Source organism: Nesoenas mayeri (assembly GCF_963082525.1).
Source record: "Nesoenas mayeri genome assembly, chromosome: 2".
NCBI classification, from domain to species: domain Eukaryota; kingdom Metazoa; phylum Chordata; class Aves; order Columbiformes; family Columbidae; genus Nesoenas; species Nesoenas mayeri.
In genome coordinates this window covers 116,141,879-116,160,439 of record NC_137543.1, presented here as the reverse complement: position 1 = coordinate 116,160,439, position 18,561 = coordinate 116,141,879, and the positions used below count along the sequence as shown (strand labels likewise).

General features: G+C 40.1%; 1 protein-coding gene across 1 annotated transcript in view; it reads right to left on the bottom strand.

The window, feature by feature from the left end:
- Positions 1–18,561, bottom strand: part of MYRIP (myosin VIIA and Rab interacting protein) — a gene marked incomplete at its 3' end in the record, with an annotated part of 203,764 nt that overhangs the window by 47,797 nt on the left and 137,406 nt on the right. Inside the window, exons 3-7 of the mRNA XM_080338899.1 lie at positions 7,620–7,756; positions 5,890–5,970; positions 5,182–5,279; positions 4,779–4,859; positions 3,043–3,192 (exon numbers count right to left, since the gene is read on the bottom strand). Of these exons, the coding sequence (XP_080195025.1) occupies positions 3,043–3,192; positions 4,779–4,859; positions 5,182–5,279; positions 5,890–5,970; positions 7,620–7,756 (547 nt within the window). The remainder of the gene's footprint in view (positions 1–3,042; positions 3,193–4,778; positions 4,860–5,181; positions 5,280–5,889; positions 5,971–7,619; positions 7,757–18,561) is intronic.

Here is an 18,561-nt window from a genome sequence, read left to right as displayed (position 1 = left end):
GAGCTTCCATGGCTTTATTTCTGCTAGCCTCATAGGCTGACATAACCACAACTATATTAGCTATGGGAACAACTGGAGCTATGTTACCTTTCCAAGGGTGTCTCATGATGTTAAGAAAACTCTTATACTCAAAGCAAAGCAAAATCAAACACATGTGCACTTCGAATGGCAAAACAATAAAACAACCCTAGTGAAGCAAAAGGTAGAAATTATTTAAGGGAGGGGTGAGAGAATCCAGATCAGATGGCCAAATTCATTCGTGTTCCTTAATGCTCTGTGGGAAAACAATTGCACCAAATGGTGACAAAGGTGGTGAAAGGCTCTGTAAAGAGGTAGAAAGTCCTTATAAAGCACTGTACACATCTGGATCTCTAGTACTGTCTGTTGGCTACAGAAGTTTTAAAGCGGTTTGTTGTGGCTTTTCTCACCTTAGCATGACATTTCTGCTACTCCAGTATTTTCCACAAAGTCTACTGTTTCTCAAAGCATTGAGCCTCCTTCTGGCTAAAATCTGGCACTCAAACTTGTTACTTCAGAACAGAATTTCAAAATGTGTTGAGTGCAAGCTTAACTCTCCAAATGCAGAAGAACAACAGGATTCTGGTGTAGTAACTGAGGATTTGAACTGCATATTCCCCCAGGTCCTGTCCTTAAACTCCAGAAAGAAAACTCAGTTGAGTCAGACACAAAATTAACTCTGCCTCTCCTGGAACTTCTGTTCCACAAGCAACATGCCTAGGAACTACAGTGCAACACTCTTAAACACACTCACTCTGACTTGTCATCACTTGGTTAACAACAGCAGCTTAAAAGCATTACTCCTTCAATCTAGAAATACATGGGGTATAAAAATGTGAGTTTGTATCTCAGCAATTCTGGCTGACAGCCTTATACTCTGGCATAAATCTATTTTCACTGGCAGTGCCAGCTAGCAAACTTAGCTGGGAACTAAGGCACAGCACATGTTCAGTTCTGGTGGTTCTGCTCAGTGAGGGAGAGGTGGTTACTGGTGCAGCAGCAGGAGACTTGGGAGCAGCAGCTTAAACCACTATATCAAAATGCACTGGAACTCATCTGTCACTGTCTTCCCTCTCTGATTATGACACAGCCTATCCAAGCCTATAGCTTATTTTCACTTCTTTTCCCTTGCTGCTCTTCTTAAAATGTTACTAATGCAGCTTGTCAGATTTTCTTCAGCTTTATAGCAGAAATTAAAGACATTGTGCTGAGGAATAAGCGAAAGGAGGATGAAATACTCTTTAGAGTAAGACATAAATGGTGCTCTATGGTTGGGTTTACTTTTTTGTTGTTGGTGGTGGCTGTTTTCTTTAGGATGGCTAAGGAGAAAAAAACATTATAATAATCTAACATTGTAAAAAAGTAAATATGACATTCAGTAAAAATCCAAATAAAAGCTAAGTGAGCATAAACACGGTTTTAAGGAATAAACACTCAGGTATTGAGTTCTGTTAGCTTTCAAATCAAGCAGCAAGACTGCTCATATCACAAACTCAGTCCTCCCCAACACACTCACCAATGCAACACAATGTCCGTGATGTATCACGGTATCACACAGGGATTGAAAGGGACCTCAGAAGATCATCCAGTCCAATCCTCCTGCCAGAGCAGGAACACCTAGATGAGGTCACAGAGGAACATGTCCAGGTGGGTTTTGAATGTCTCCAGGGAAGGAGACTCCACAACCCCCCTGGGCAGCCTGTTCCAGTGCTCTGTCACCCTCACTGAGAAGAAGTTTCTTCTCAAATTTAAGTGGAACCTCTTGTGTTCCAGCTTGATCGCATTACCCTTTGTCCTATCATTGTTTGACACCGAGAAGAGCCTGGCTCCATCCTTGTGGCACTCACCTTTTATATACTTATAGACATTAATAAGGTCACCCCTCAGTCTCCTCTTCTCCAAACTAAAGAGACCCAGCTCCCTCAGCCTTTCTTCATAAGAGAGATGCTCCATTCCCTTAATCATCTTTGTTGCCCTACGCTGGACCCTCTCCAGCAGTTCCCTGTCCTTCTGGAACTGAGGGGTCCAGAACTGGACACAATACTCCAGATGGGGTCTCACCAGGGCAGAGTAGAGGGGAAGGAGAACCTCTCTCGATCTACTAACCACCCCCCTTCTAGTACACCCCAGGATGCCATTGGCCTTCCTGGCCACAAGGGCACAGTGCTGGCTCATGGTCATCCTGTTGTCCACCAGGACCCCCAGGTCCCTTTCCCCTGCACTGCTTTCTAATATGTAATTTCCCAACCTGTACTGGAACCTGGGGTTGTTCCTGCCCAGATGCAAGACTCTACACTTTACCTTGTTAAATTTCATCAGGTTATTACCCACCCAACTCTCCAGCCTGTCCAGGTCTCACTGGATGGCAGCAGAGCCTTCTGGCGTGTCAGCCACTCCTCCCAGCTTAGTGTCAGCAAACTTGCTGATAGTACACTCTATTCCCTCATCCAAATCTTTAATGAATATATTGAATAATATTGACCCCAGTACTGACCCCTGAGGCACTCCACTAGATACTGGCCTCCAACTAGACTCCGCACCATGGACTACCACTCTCTGGCTTCTCTCCTTAAGCCAGTTTGCAATCCACCTCACTACTCTATTGTCCAGACCACACCTCCTCAACTTAGTAACTAGGATGCTGTGGGAGACTGTGTCAAATGCTTTGCTGAAGTCAAGGTAGACCACATCCACCGCTCTGCCATCATCCATCCACCCACCCTGTTACATTCTCATAAAAGGCTATGATGTTGGTCAAGCATGACTCACCCTTAGTAAAGCCATGCTGACTGCCCCTAATAATCCTCTTATCCTTGATATGCCTTGAGATGGCACCAAGGACAAGCCGCTCCATTACTTTCGGCCATGATGTGCAAGGAAAGCATAAAACTGAGCGATAGTTTTTGAACCAGGAACAGGTTTAATACTTGTTCTCTGTAAGTCTCTTTGTACTGTTCCATGCAGTAAGTATCTGTATCTGTTATCTCAGTCTTCCAGTTTAATGCAGCAGAAAACATCACTCACCCACAATGTGTAGGACCCCCTGCGGCTCCCTGGGAAAGTCAGCATGCTCTGATCTGAAACAGCAACCGACGCCAGGCCACTGCTCCTGGATGGTGGCCATTCAAAGTCAGCCTCTGCCTGCTCAGCTTTGCTTTTCTGCTTCTTTATAATCTGTAAGGTAGGAGGACAGGGGATGGGAGGAAAGAGAAGTGCTTAGAAAACACTGTCTGAACTGTATGGAGAAAAATTACACTAGCCCTGTCTCAAGGCAAACTGCCTAGGAAGAACATTTGAGTTTCTCTTTGCTTCAGCTCCAGTTCATGCAAGGGTGATTCTGACAACCTATATGCATTTCTTCTCATCTGAAGTCATACTGCTTGCAAGCACATAACCATCAATACAATAAATCATAACCACTGCCTATAGGAACATCAGAGATGAACTGAATAAACTTTGAAACCTGTTCCTACAGCAACACTTTAAACATTAGCACCATCTAACTGTCAAGGATTTGCTCAGACAAGAATTTTGCAAAGAAACATAAAATGCTAGATACGAGGGGAATTTCAAAGGTTCCTATGGCATTTAGCCACACTTTTACCAAAAACAAAGAAGTCTTAGGTGTCTAGGCACCATTTTTGTTTTTGAAAATCCACACTGTCTTAAGAGATCATATAGTGTACCTGTCTTCCTACACTGACAGATTATAACCTGCTACACTTCATTTCCACAACTTTACTGACTCTAGTTTAAAATACCTACAGAATATTATTCTGTGGCACAAAAGATCTTGCTGGGCAACTTTTGACAAAAGTGGTAACAATTCAAGCTTGACTGAGACAGGCTCAGGACTATCAAAGAGCCAATAAGCGAAATTAATCTTTTAACATCTCCATTAAAACATGAAAGCATTTTCTTTTCTATTGAGCTGCTGCTCTTCTGGCTTTTCTTGATAGCCTTATAGATGACATGTTCCTCTTCTGTGGTGCGATTCATAACCTGTTAAATGCCAGATCCCATACACAGATGTGGCAATTAGCTTAGTTCATTTGGGGTTCACTAACTTAGCAAAGTAGTTTTTCCACTGATCAAGAGAGCTCAACAGCACTGTTCATGCTTGTCCTGCATGGCTCCAGACTGTTCAGACAAACTCAAGAGGTATTTGTTCCCACTAGCCCTCCATTTTGGTGCTGCGTCAGTGCCCACTGTGAGCTTTGCAAGGAGAAGAATGAGCTTTCTGGAAAAAGCCACCAAAATCAGACACACGAAGGGTTCTGTTAGTTTTTGGGTGTCTCTCTCATGGCATCATTAACTGAATACTATTTTCATTACTGATGTTTTCTTTGTACGTATTGCAGATGTAGGGTTCTGTAGAGTTGGTATGGTGAAAAGTCACCCTTCTTTATATTGGAAAACTTTCTGTCTTTTGGGAAATGAAGTATAGATGTAAAATTCCACCAAGCAGGGGCCTCCTCTTTCAAGCAAGTACATCACAGATCTGAGGGAGAAACACCTCTCAGCTCCAAGGGTGAAGGCCATCAGTTTAAGCACTGGATTAAGTTTACTTGTAGATTGATCTCTCTGTCTGATGTAGCTGATTAAGCCTATACTGTGATAGTTGAAGTTGCAACTTTTCATTTGCACTGTATTTTCCAGACTGGTGTCATTCTTTCTGCTGTTAGCAGAGTAGAAGCTCATCAGGCTAAAAGATTGTGTTTTGGCTATTAAACAAGCTAGGGACAAAATGCTTGCCATACCTTCTGCACAATGGTTGTGGCCAGCTCTTCTATGAGGTCCTCCTTGTGTTCCTGCAAGTAACAAGCCTCGTTCTGCTTGTCCTGCGTGAAAACAGATACCTGTAGCTGCTACAATCACATAAAACCAGACTTTCCACGGAAGTGCTATAGATCAGGAAATGCGTAGTATGCCCTATTGGCACTGCGGGAAGAAATGACAAGTACTCATATTGCATATCACCTTTTGAAATGCAACATGCATCTTGGATACAAATCATAAAAAACACACCCACTTCTTTAGGTATGGCATGAGACAGCTACTACTTTGTCTTCTTTCATATCTACTTGTTTATGTACCACTATCCAAATGAAAAGAAAAATAATTGTTCTATTTAAATTAACACATTTTTTAAAAAAAATTTACCAGGCTGTCACTGTAGGTCTCTGCCTTAGAAATAGCTTCTTCCACTGCTTCCTCTGCAACACGTAAGGCCACAGCAAGGGTATCCATCATGCTGTGTCCTAGGTGAAGAATAAGATAAAACCATCTCGTTCTTTATATACATACATACATTTTGCATTATTAACTTCAAAATTCAGAGTCATATTCTGGACATATATTCGAATCTTGAGTTGTTCATGACAAAGTTTATTTCCTCAATCCATAATTATACACCGTAAAATAAAAACCTTAAGACAGAGGAATTTGTCTTGATTTCTATGTCTCTTCTTAAATAATAAATACAATAAACGACAGTATTTGTATGCTGCTGATTTTAGAATCCAGCAAAATAGGAAGAAATCATGGGAAGAAAATCTGTAAACTTCCAATAAACACCAACAGGATACAAAAAAGGGAGTGAAAAAAATATATGAGCACAGGAGAAGAATGAGAAAGAAGTAACAAAAACTTAACATCAAGAAAATCACACTAAAATAAGTGTGTATTGGCTGTAATACTGAAGCAAGATATTCCAGCATGGTACAGAAAGGATTTTTAGTATCTTCCTAAATGTTTCAGCTAAAAGATTGTTGGATCTGCAAACAAGACGTACCAGCACTCTAGGCTAGTTGTCCAGTAATTCAAAGTGTAAGGCCTGTGTTTTAATCAAAAGAGGTTTCAGCAGCATACCTTCTGTCTGTCGGTAGAATGTAGAGTCACTGCCACAAATGCTTCCTTCATTTTCAAAGCTTCCTTCAAAAAAATCTCCTTCTGCTCAAAAGAGACAGTACCGCATGTTAGTATAAGAAGTGCTCGTTAAAAGTAGAGGCATTGTTAGATTAGAATATTCACTCAAGATACGGTGGCACAGCATACAAAGAGGGATAACCAGAACACTCCTCCTACCTTGTGTATAAACCATGATTGCAGCAGCTTTTGTACAAATGACTGCTTTTATATCAAAGACCTCATGTTCATTTTGGATGGAGAAAACTATTTGTATAGTAAAAGAGAGAAAGAAGCTACTAGGTGTAAAACTCACATGGTAGAAGTTAAACACACGGAATTTGCCTTTAATATAACATTTGGGGTTGAAATAGATTCCACATTTTAAAGGGCAATGCTGTATAAATAAGCCAAAGCCGAGAGACGTACACTAGTATTTGTCTTCAAAAGGAACAAAAGGTTCATGTAATAGTCACACAGAGAGCAGAAGAAAGTTAGCGATGACATTTAGACTCAAAGGCCTTCCTAAGAAAGGTCTCACAGAGAGCACAAATGACACTGTAGCTCCTCACTGCACTGTTCACACTTCCATCCGAGGACAAATTCAGTGTGACTACAGCTTAAGTAAAGACAAGACATCACAGTGAAGTTCTGAAGGATCCATCCCCGTGGTTTTTAATTCCATTGCCCCACTTCTGCCCTCACTGACATGGATTTTCTTGTTTTCGTACATATTGTTCTCAACTGTTAAGGAACCTTCTCTAGGAAAAATGAATTTGATACAGAGAAAGCAAAAAGACTAATAAATCAGAATTTATACACATAGGTCGCTTCTCCCTAGAAGGTTTTCTGCCAACATTCATAAGAAACACCTAAAATCTTCACTAAGGACTAGACAGTCCACTAATAATACTATATAATTTCAGAAAAAGACAAAGTAAAGATCACAGAAAAGATATAGGCTTTTTAGAGCTTTCAAAAGAATTACATTAGGGAAGTATCTGGTCCAATAAAGCCAATGAAATTTCAAACATGCAGCTAGCTGTGTTTTGAGAAATCTGTTGAAGTTACCAGTATTACACCAAACGCCACTATTTTATATCTCCAATTACACTTCTTATGGGGTGATGCATTGTAAAACCATAGTTAAGGGAGACTTTTGTCTCTTCATCTAAACGGTTGATGTTAATACTTCATCAGCGTCTTTTAACCATTTACAAACATCAGTACAAAAATAAGATGTGGCCCATTTCAGATCCTTGAGCATGCAAAACTCTCAAGTGAGGACAATCTAAGTTTTGGTCAGCTTGGATACTGAATGTATCCCACATTAATCAAATTTTGCTTCAAACACCACAAAATGTGCTCCAAGGCTAAATGTTGAATGCAAAATTATTTTCTCATTCATTAACTACTCAGAATTGTGATAAAGTTAGGGAACACAGGCTGCGATATACTGCAATTTACTTTATAGGCGGAAGATAAAAGTGCTTTTGTATCACTGGCATAATTAAGATTCAATATTCTTTGAAGTCTGAAACAGCTCTCCAGACACTTCACCTCTTTTTTTTTTTCCCTCCGCTGAGGTATTTATTTTCCTTTTTTTTTTTTTTTTGTTTTAATAGCCTTAAAAAACCTTTAAAAAATCATCTCAGAACTTCCATTGTCTCAGCTTGTATATAAGCTGTTCTTACCTACTACATCAGGGCAAACTCCACTCTCCAGTCTATGCTTCTTGTATAAGTTCTTCAGAACTTTGGCACTTCCAAAACACTTAAAGCGGCTTTTGACATTATTATAGTACCAGTCCAGAGACTGGGTCCTTAGGAGCCTAAAACAGAAAAATAAACGACATATTTGGAATTATTCTGCAACAAATAAACATAAACAGTTTACCACCCTTTTATGTAAAAATGGATCTTTTAGGCCTCAGAGCATAAACATATCAATTTCTGAATACTTCTTTACTGCTTGTACTTTGCACGACTGGTATATTGAGGGGAAAAAATACAAGGTAACCCATGAGCAAATATCTTCTTCGCATTACTCAACTTTTTATTTGGGTTTGCGACTACCAGGGGAGGTGCTCTCCTCTTTTACATAATGCCAACACTACAGACTTCTGAAAAATATAAACAAGCTTTTGAGCAGCACAGGAAGGTTTTAAAAACAGCCTCTACTTACAGATTTACAGATAATGTAAGAATATTAGGCCATTAGTGCACTGCAAAAAAGAAAAACAACCAAAAAACAAACATTGTCATAAAAATATATAACTGCTTTTATTATATTTGGGGAAACCATTAGAGTAGACAAAGCCTTATTAGTTTTTTAAAACTGAGGTCATGCGTGAAAACCAAAATAAAATGAAACCCCACTGTAACCTTTAGATTTTCCTTCAGGGACTCTGGACTTTTCTTTATGAAGTGCAAAACGAGTCACAATCCACTTTTTTTTTTTTTAACACACACCACGTCGTATGCAAATACAATCCCACTTATTGAGAGACTAGCAATGTGGTTCTCACTGGGTACTGAACCTTGGGAGAGACTCAGTAACAAAAAAAATAAGCTGAGCCTGAGGTTTCAACTAAACACTTCCAGTTTAGCTCCAGATTTTTTTGAATTTCAGTATCTTGCTGAAACAGAATATCCACTTCATGCAAAGAACATCATGACATAGTCCACTTCTCTGTCATCACTGGAAAGTGTTTAGTAGCAAACATCAGCAGTGGAAAATTAAAAATAAAAATCAATTAAGCCTATTGTATTCAAACTGTGAGCTCTTACAGTTACATTAGCTGCTCTACTCAAGACAACTGAAGAAAAAGCACATAATGGAAAAGAAGCATATTTTTTCTGTATGCTGTGTCAGCAATTAGATGCAGGAGAAATGTTTACAGATAATGTAAGAATATTAGCCCTTTACTATCTGTTTGCACAGTAATATCCCAAGCCTAACTATGGCTCCTAAAAGGCTGAGTAGTTCCAATATTCACCATTCTACAAATATCACTAACATGTGACAAGGGCAAAAATCCCTTTTTTCTGGAAAATGTCCTTACACACGCTGCACAGATGACTGACATCTCATGAAGCACAAGTGCCTGGTCATAGAGCATGAGCAATAGGAAGCATGTCTAAGTCTGTCTGTGAAGCAGAAGATTTTTGAATGCCTATAAAGTTGCCACCAAGAAATCTGTTACAATGCCTGTCCAAGTCCCGACCCACCGACCAGGGCTTGGCTGTTGGCACAGTGATGAACCTGTGAATGGAGGCAAATTTCCCCCTCAAACCTGCAATTCATCAGTGTTGTTAGACACCTGCCTTCTATGTGGGCTGGAACCCTTTGCTCTCATGGAAACTGTACCAGAAAGGAACAAACACTATACCTTCTGCTTGCTGAATTTGATTCACTTCTGTCCACTGAGTTTCTACAGATGCTGGGAGTGTGAGATTTCAGTCAATAGCATCGAGTCACAGTTATTGTGAAGCATAAAAGTAAGTCTGCAAGACTGGGTTGGAAGCAGAAGGTGTTGGCCAGGGAGGGTGCTCTTCTGCCAATAAACACAGTGTTCTCCACACTGCCCACAAAATAATTATCATAGCACTACTACCGCTGGTGGAATCACAGCACTGTGATATGTTGGTTTAGTGCTTTCAGGACCCCCACCAACTACCTTAGCACATTTATCAAGCAACCTCAGCCCCACTAGCCCAAAACAGTTAACTTGTCATCTTCTTGGAAGCCAAGCAGACCCAATTCTTAATATTCAGACTGACTGACAAGGTATCAAAAGAAGAAAGTCACCCATGTCATTGTACAAACTGTATGAGTTGAGATAGCGAGTTATGAATGATGACCTGGCAACTTGGGAAAAATGAGAGATGAGACTCACTGCAAGTCTGCTTCCCCGTCTTTTTCCCCATCTTACCATGTTTCTCTGGGTCTGGTCAACACTGTTTCTGTATAAACAGAAAGCTAACAGCACTGATTTTTTAATGAGGTGAGACATCGCTTTGCAACGAACAGTTTTAGAGATAGGCTTTGTATGTGTAATGGTAACATTTTCCATACGTGAATTTTGGTAGAGTCAAAAGGACCGGAGATCATACATCTCAAAGCAACGGTGAAAGAAGAGATGCTTGCCTCTTTGTACAAGCTTATCTGGTATAAACCCAAGGACTGGGATTTTCCAAAAAAATTTCCTCGTTACTGCAGGATTAACATTTTGTGAGTAATCTAATCATCTCATGTTTCTCTCCTATCTGTTGGAGAGCTACCGACTCCAAATCTATGCCTCTGTCCTGCACACATTTTATAGCAGATTACAATGCCTCCTCTAAAGCTTTTCAGCCTCTTAACTTTCAAATAAGTCACAATGTCTCTGCAGATTCTTCCTGGGGAGAAAGGATTTGGAGAAGAGAGTATTTCTTTTACAGATACTAAAATAAAGAATCCACTCAAAAGAGAAATAAGAGCATTTTCTCTTTATATCAAAATCCTTTAATGCTGACCTGCATTTTAAAGCTGTATTCTGCAAAAGCAGTTCGTAAGTCCAGAATAATGAAATACTTCGACAGAGCTAGCATTAAATTGCTAAAATGAAACACTTTCCTTATTACATCTAATAGAAAGTGTGCAAGATCTCTCCATAAAATGAAAGTTCACACTCAAGGAATATAAGTTGTATCCATTTTAAGGAAGTGGGAATGGTTGAAGCCATTTATCTCTCTCTCTGTGCCATAAAGACTACTGTGTCTATTGCTATATAGCCTGAAATGATGAAAACATCATTTATGTTATATAATATTGCCATGGAATTGAGTTGCATTTTTATGTGTTTTTGGCAGAGGGGAATACTGTGATTTTAAAATTCTGCCTTACTAGAAAGTGTGAAAGTTAGGCAGACGCTTTTGGTTTAATAACATCGAAACATTAATGTGTATTATAAATCCCCTATCTTTTACTTAGTGCAGCAGTGTGTTTGCCTTAATCAAGAAGCACTGTAAGAGCAATGGATAAGCCTATTCAAAATCTTTACAAGTGGTTTTCAGTACACTTTTCTCCTGCAGCACCCAAATACTCAATTTTTAGCCTTCTCCCAAGAAAAGAAGTAGTACAGCAGCTGTGCTGGGGAGTGGGGACACAAACCATTCTCTCATTATTAGTGATGATCACAAGAAAATCATGTGAAAGACTCCACTCATGCATGACTACAAGCATTCACTACTCAATACAGAGGAGGTTGTTTAGCAACTGATTTACCACTTTAATTTTTTTGGCTTCTAAAATGTTGAGACGTTTTATTTGGTCTAAAGACAGTATGAAGCTTCTGCAATAAACAGTCTCTTAAGGTAGCACCAACTTATTGTTCCTTACCTTAATCTCTACTCATAATGCAAATTAAACTACAAGGAACCATTTAATAACATTTTTCTATTACCTTTGTGAGAAGTTTTCTTCCAAAGTAATTCAGAAGAACTTATCACTTACAGAAATTAGACTGCAGCTCAGTCTAGTTCCCACTTCTATCTCACCATTGCTTCCATAGCTTTGTGCCAACAGCCAGGCCAGTAAACTCTCCCCCTAGCCCCTCAATCTGGCTGCAAAATCAGAGCCACAAACTCCACCAGCACACTGACAACTGTACAAATGGTTGTACCAACACATTACTTTTTCTGAGTTTTATTTGTAGAATCACAGAACCATTTTCATTGAATTAAAAAGCCTTAAGATCACTGAGTTCAACCATCAACCTAGCATTGCAAAGTCTAGCACTAAACCATGTCCATAAGCACCATGTCTACTCATCTTTTAAACACTTCCAGGGATGGTGACTCCACCACTTTCCCTGGGCAGCCTGTTCCAATGCCTGACAACCCTTTCTGTGAAGAAGTTTTCCATAATATCCAAACTAAACCTCCCTGCATTTGTGACCCACACTCCCTGTGGTAGCTTCATCATCTAATCTACATTAAAATAAACAAACCATAATATTGCTGTTCTTTGAACATGTAATTTAATTACTGGAATGAAATCAGTATGTAAGAAATTAGAAATAAAACATCAGCCTCTAACAGCCTTTTCAGAAACAAGAATGGGGAAGATACAGGTGTCCCTCTCAAGAAAATAACAGACTCAACTGATGCTCTACTTAACAAAAACAAAAAAACAAAAAAAAAAAAAAAAAGAAAGAAAAGAAAAAAGAAAGTAGAAAGAAAAAAAAAGGGAAAAAAACCCCACTAGTTGCAATTTGTAACCTCTATACTAGCAAAACAGCATTCCTTGGAGATCACATCTAGACTGCAGGTAAGTGTTTGTGTGCATTTGCTGGCAGACATTACACAGAATCATTAAACATTGGCCACATGCAGTGACAAGTAACTTGGTGGCTATGGACTGGGTTTGCCCAGTGGTATATTGTGATCTTCCAGAACCAAGGAGTTCAGCCAAAGTCAGGCCCATGAGAGACAAGGGATCTAGACCTGAGGTGAGCACACCTGTAAACTCTGTTATGTACCTCTGATGGCTCCTGTAATGCAGCCGGAACATTTATGTCCTCAAACTCTCTCTGAGAAGTGCCAGACCTGACATACCACCCTCAGTTCAGATTTACACCCTTTTGCCTTTTACACCCACTCGAGCTGCCATCTAACAATAGATTTTCACTGACCCAGCATTATGTACATACTCCTCCATCACCACATCCTCCTTCCTTTTGGCAGCCATGTGCATACTTATTCTACTTTTCCCTTGAAGCTATTTGGGTCTTCCCTGTGTCTTACAGTCTTCCAATTACATTTCCCCAGAACTGAAGAGGTTCCTTTGACAAAGGCTTACTGCAACAAGACATCTCCCTTTTCAGCAAAGGATAGGATTAGAACAAATGGTGGCTGAATGTAGGTCAGGTTCAGTGTTTTGCCCATCATCCCAAGTCAATCTTCTCAGGCTAAAAAAGTGTTTAGGTTTAACTTCGACACAGAGCCATCATTCTGTTTTGTGAATGAAGGTGGTGAGTGCAGGTTTGGTGAAGACCACTTTCAGGTGTGTTCCTCATAGAGGGTAAATGTCCTGCAGCAGGTGAGGAAAACATTGAGACAATATCAGATACCAATGGAGCTACGGTTTGGTCCTCCAGTAGGAAAACACAAATAAGAGTAGAACATGTCAGCATTTAAGTGAGCAATTTTGCCCTCTGTTTTCCCTGCGAGGTTCTATGTCAAGAATCCCTGGCTCATAAATAAATGCATACTTGGCATATTAAGCCAAACTGCTGCCCCCAGGGAAGCATGTTGTGTTTTATAGTAACTCAAGTGAAAACATGGATTTTACAGCAGTTATAAAAGTCAGTTTTTGAAAAGAAGAGGGTTTTCAAACCCGGTGCTCCACTGTAATTTATCTGACTGTAAACACCAGGGGTGAAATCACGACTGTGCAGAGTTAACAGCAGTTAAAGTAATGACCTAAGAAGGGGCAGGGCCTCTCTTCAGGCATCTACCAGTGGTAAAAGATGAGAAGCCATATCTCACACAGCTCCTGACAGTATTTCAGCGAAAGCTAATATGCTTTTGCCATAACAACATGTTTATAAGGATGTTTGCCATGTCTTACAGCCATTAATGAACATTCTTTCCCCATTTTTGCTTTGTAAAGTGAGCGTCAGTGATTGATTCTTATTTATTCAGAGCTGACTTCTGAACTTAAGTTCAAGAGGCTGCATTGCAGGGGAGCTTGCAGTACAGGTTACCACTGCTTTCAAGCCACTTCGGCAGAGCCTCAGGCCAAGAAAGCAAGCAGATCACATAGGTGTTCCCCTTGCCCCCCTCCCACGATTCACAACACTTAGATCACTGCCAGCAGATACACAACTAGCCTGTTCTTAATGACTCCCAGTGCTGCAGACTCCCAGCCATCCATTCCGGTGTTTTCCTATCCTAATGTTGAAAGGTTTTCTTAACATTTAAGCTGAATCTTCCCTGTTTCTATTTAAACAAGACAGTTTGAGATGTTTGCTCTTTTTCTTCTAAGGTTAGAGAATCCTGTTTCATCCCCAGGTCATGTTTTCTAGCCATCTGATCGTTCTGGGTTTTTTTTGTTTTTGTTTTTGTTTTTTCTGAGACAAAGAGGAAAAAACAAACAAACAAACAAAAAACCCAGGTGGTCTGTATAATTTTTAAATACACATGCCAGGACTGGTAATTTGAGGTGTTACCAGGACTCTTTCAAGAAAGCCAAATGTAACTGTTCAGATATGACTTGTCACAGCACCGACCCTATGGATGAGAGATCCCACTGAAAGCACCAGATATGCCATGGTGATACTGAGTCAGGGTTGTGCAACACTCTGAGTCACACATCCATCAAAGCCTTGGTGAGACTCTTCACTGCAGAAACTGCCAACTTTTCAAAAAGAAAAATCCTGTTGAACTAAGTCAAGGATATTTTCGCTCTACCTTTTCTTTTGATGGACAATTACACAAATGCCACTTGCAGAAATAAGGTTTAAAGTGTACCTCCTCACTTGCTGGCAGATACACCAATGGGCTAAAATGTCATTTTTGTGGGAGAAATCCAGGCACTCAGCTGTTACACCTTATCAACAAGCAAATTACTCTACCGGATAAGAAAACCATGAAGCCTGTCATTCAGAAGAAGCCTTACGGTCATGTCTATACCACTTATACCACATCTGCACAAAAAGCCCACCCCCCTTCACTTTACTCCTGCTTTCATTGCTAGGTTGGTCTGTATCAAGCCCCAGATGTTACTGCAGCCACTGTGGATCATTCAGTGGCCAAAACCAGTCTGCAATCCTGATATCAATTGCGTAAATAGGGCCCAAGCACTGAAGTTCTTTTCTCAGGGCTTCTAGATGCTTCATTCAATGCCTGGAAATCACTTCCCCACCACACTGCCAAATATTTTCTTTTCATTACAATTATCATATTTATGCAGCAGATTAATACTACCTGTCAACCCAGATGAAAATTAAATGTGCAGCCATTGGGTATTTGAAACCAAATCGAAACAAGTCCAAATCCAAATGCCTGTGTAAAAGCTGGAGCAGTCAGATACTGCCAAAATGAAACACACCACGTGTTCACTTAAGTTCAAGAGAGCTTTTTATGAAGGTATTTTAAATTACAGGATACATTCATATACATCATAGAATCATAGAATGGTTTGGGTTGGAAGGGACCTTGAAGATCACCTAGTTCCAACCCCCTGCCATGGGCAGAGACACCTTCCACTACACCACATCGCTCAAAGCCACATGCAACCTAGAGGATCTATTTTATAACATAAAATTGTAAACATAGAAATATTATCACTGAAAAAAAAATCTTTCCCCCTTAAGCAAAAAGAAATATTTCACTTTATCTGAATCTCTTTTCCTCCAGAAATTAATATGTTGTTTTTCCTATCTTAATTTGCAGTAAAATACATTTTCACTATCTCAATATTTTTCAAAGGAAAGAAATTCCATATCCTGGTCATGTGGTACTAGATATTTTTTTCAGGCAAATCGTAAGAATTTATTGATACTGCATCATTAGTAAATCCACGACATTCACAAGCATACAACATGCTAAAGGGAGATGCAAATAAATGTGAATCAAAGCAAGTTATTACAGCTACACTGAACACAACTACACTGTCTTTTACTGTCATATTTGTTTCTACTTGCTACAACACATCAATGCTTTTCTTTAGATTTCTGAAATAAAACAGGCAAAGAGAACAAAAATCCACACTGACAGTACCTTAAAAATGAATACATCCTGCTGTTTTTCTTCAGAAACAACAACAGCAAGAGATATTAATAAATTCTCAATTGGAGAGGCATTCTTTTCCTGCTGTGCTATTACTATGAATTTATCCTTGGCACCTACCCACTGAAGTGAAAGAAAATTCATATAGAAACCTCATGTAAACAATCTTCAGAATGGAGATAGCAACATTAAAACACTCTTGGGAATATTTTGTCATTGAACTTTGCATTTGTGTTAATGAAACAAAAGTATTTTCAGTCAAAATACAAGTGAACATAAATGGCTACAAATAAATGCACCATTCACCCAGATGAGAAATGTTTTCCATTACCACAGCAGACACTAAATAAAACAACAGAAGACAAAGCCACTTTGATTAGTTATTCAATTTACCTAAGTGAAGGCTTTTCTTTCTGCGAACTTCATTTTTAATCCACAGATGCTTGAAAAACAGCTGAACAACAAAAAAGTGAGGTCGATGAAGCATAAAAATTTTCACAAAAGAGATACAAACTCTGCTCCATCAGAAAAAAATACCAGAGGATAAACCATGCAAATTAATTCTGTAATCCTGATTAGAAAAATACGCAGGGCTTTTAATATAGAGCTCAAGAATACCAAAAAGACAACAAACCTCCGCTTTAAGGTCTGTGTCTGTTGTATTGGGAGAAAGCTGTGAACAACAGCTGTGAAATGCAAGGAACGATGACAGGAATCATCACCACATACAATCAAAGAGAAAGTTGGGCTCATTTCAAGATTATTTATAAAACGCAAGCGAAAAGAAAGAAAAAAAAAAGGTAAAAACAATAGAAACAAGCTAAAACCCCTAAAATTTTGCTGAGCAGTGACGAGATGTGATTTCAGTTCCTGTCTTTCATACTGGTTATCTCAGCCCGCAAGCCCGATGTTGGCTGAAGTAGGCTGCACTGTTTTCTTCTGGGAGCTGCGCACACAGTGACTCCACCACCCCCTTTCTGAGATGACACGTATTTGTAGCTTTGCGACTCCACAAGCTACACAATAGCTTAAGAAACACGTTGTTCAGCTGGAGGAGCTTAAGTTATCCAGCAGCAGGATGACACCTCCCAATCCAAGTCCCACGCAGGTCCCTAGCTGGGAGGTGAAGGGAACATATTTCCTTGCCACCCACCAGTCATGATGGGAGGAGGAGGGAGAGGGAGCGATGCTGTACTCCCCAGATGGCAAACTACCTGGACATGGTTCAGATATTCATCCAGCAGTTAGAGGAAGGAGATTTCCTCAAATTACAGTGAAAAATATTCTAGATGGGGAAAAGCTGGCCAGCCCCAGAAGGTCAGCTCACTCAACCACTGAACCTCAGCAGCTTTTCCCAGCACGGACCAAGGGCAAATAAGGACTGAGTGAGGGTATCTGATGCTGTGCAATGGCACCTGATGCTGTGTAATGACCTGACGCTGTGCAATGGCACTCACTGCTGCTGTGTGCTACTGAGCATCCTGTGCACACAGTGTGTGTCTCCTAAATTCCCTACCCTTCTATTTCTGCTTTTGCAGAAAATGAGCCTTCTGTATATTGTGCTACTTGCAAATGGAGCTCTCTTTGATTAGCCTTTAAAACACACAAGACATGCCTTTTTAAAAAAATTTTTCTTCTTTTTTAAAAAATAATTCGTTCTTTCCAACCAGCTTCGTAGTCACTGCATTTAAAATGGTGGGGGTTTCTCTGTTGCACAGGAAATATTTTTAGTTGGAAGCTTTATTGTGCAAGCTGTCCAGCAGTCTGACAAAAGCTAAATTCCAGCTTACAGCTGAAAACCGCAGGAAAAATTCCAAAGCCTTTACAAATTATACAAATGAGACTTTAATCCCAGCTGCCCTCACTAACGGGGGCTCTACATCTGGGCACACATGCAAGTGTACTTTTCATATGGATTTTCAGCTATTTGAATAATGAAAAATAGAAAAAACTCTTCTATTTTTGTAAATACTTGTATCACAATAATAAAAATCAAACAGTCCTGCAAGCACAGATTAGCCAGACTGTCAGAAAAATACAGCTGTTCCGCAAAACTGGTCCCGCGCAGAGCTCTTGGATAAAATTGATCTGCTGTCCAGAGGAAAATTCTCTAAGAAACAAAACCTTCAAAGCCACACAATCCTCCTGTCTTCTCCAGGCCAAGCTTATTCTCATCTGCGCAAGGCAGGAGGTCTCCTCATAGGGCCACCCAGTTCTGCTAAGATACATGTGTATGTGCGTGGTATCAGCAAGTTTGATCAAGAACAACTAAGATAAATGGAAGGAACTAGAAGAAATAGCGTATGACCATGAGGGGTGAAAACAGAGCTCCAAAGCTACCTGGTCATACACACCCAGTTGGTCTCTGAGTCCCAGTGCAAACCGGGACTGCAAACATCACAGTGCTTCTCGGCTACATCCACAACACTCACTTGAGAAGAGCCCCTATTTCACTCACAGAAGAAACACACACTGAGGATTTTCAGCTTCCCATTATACTGGGATGAAAATATGGAAGCCAAAGGATGGATGTTACTTGACTGAGATGCCTCTTCCTGCTTTAATTGCATGAGGTATCACTACCACAGCTTTTCACATTTGGCTAAGGAAAACCTAGAGAGACTTCTTTAAGAATAAGAAAATCAGGTTCTATTTAACATCTTTCCAGCTGCGCTGCTTGGGCCCTAAGTGACACCCAGTTGGGTGGGAGTGTTGATCTGCTGGAGGGTAGGATGGCCATACTGAGGGATCTGGACTGGCTGGATCATTGGGCTGAGGCCAATTGCATGAGGTTCAACAAGGCCAAGTGCTGGGACTTGCACTTGGGTCATAACAACTCCAGGCAGCACCACAGGCTTGG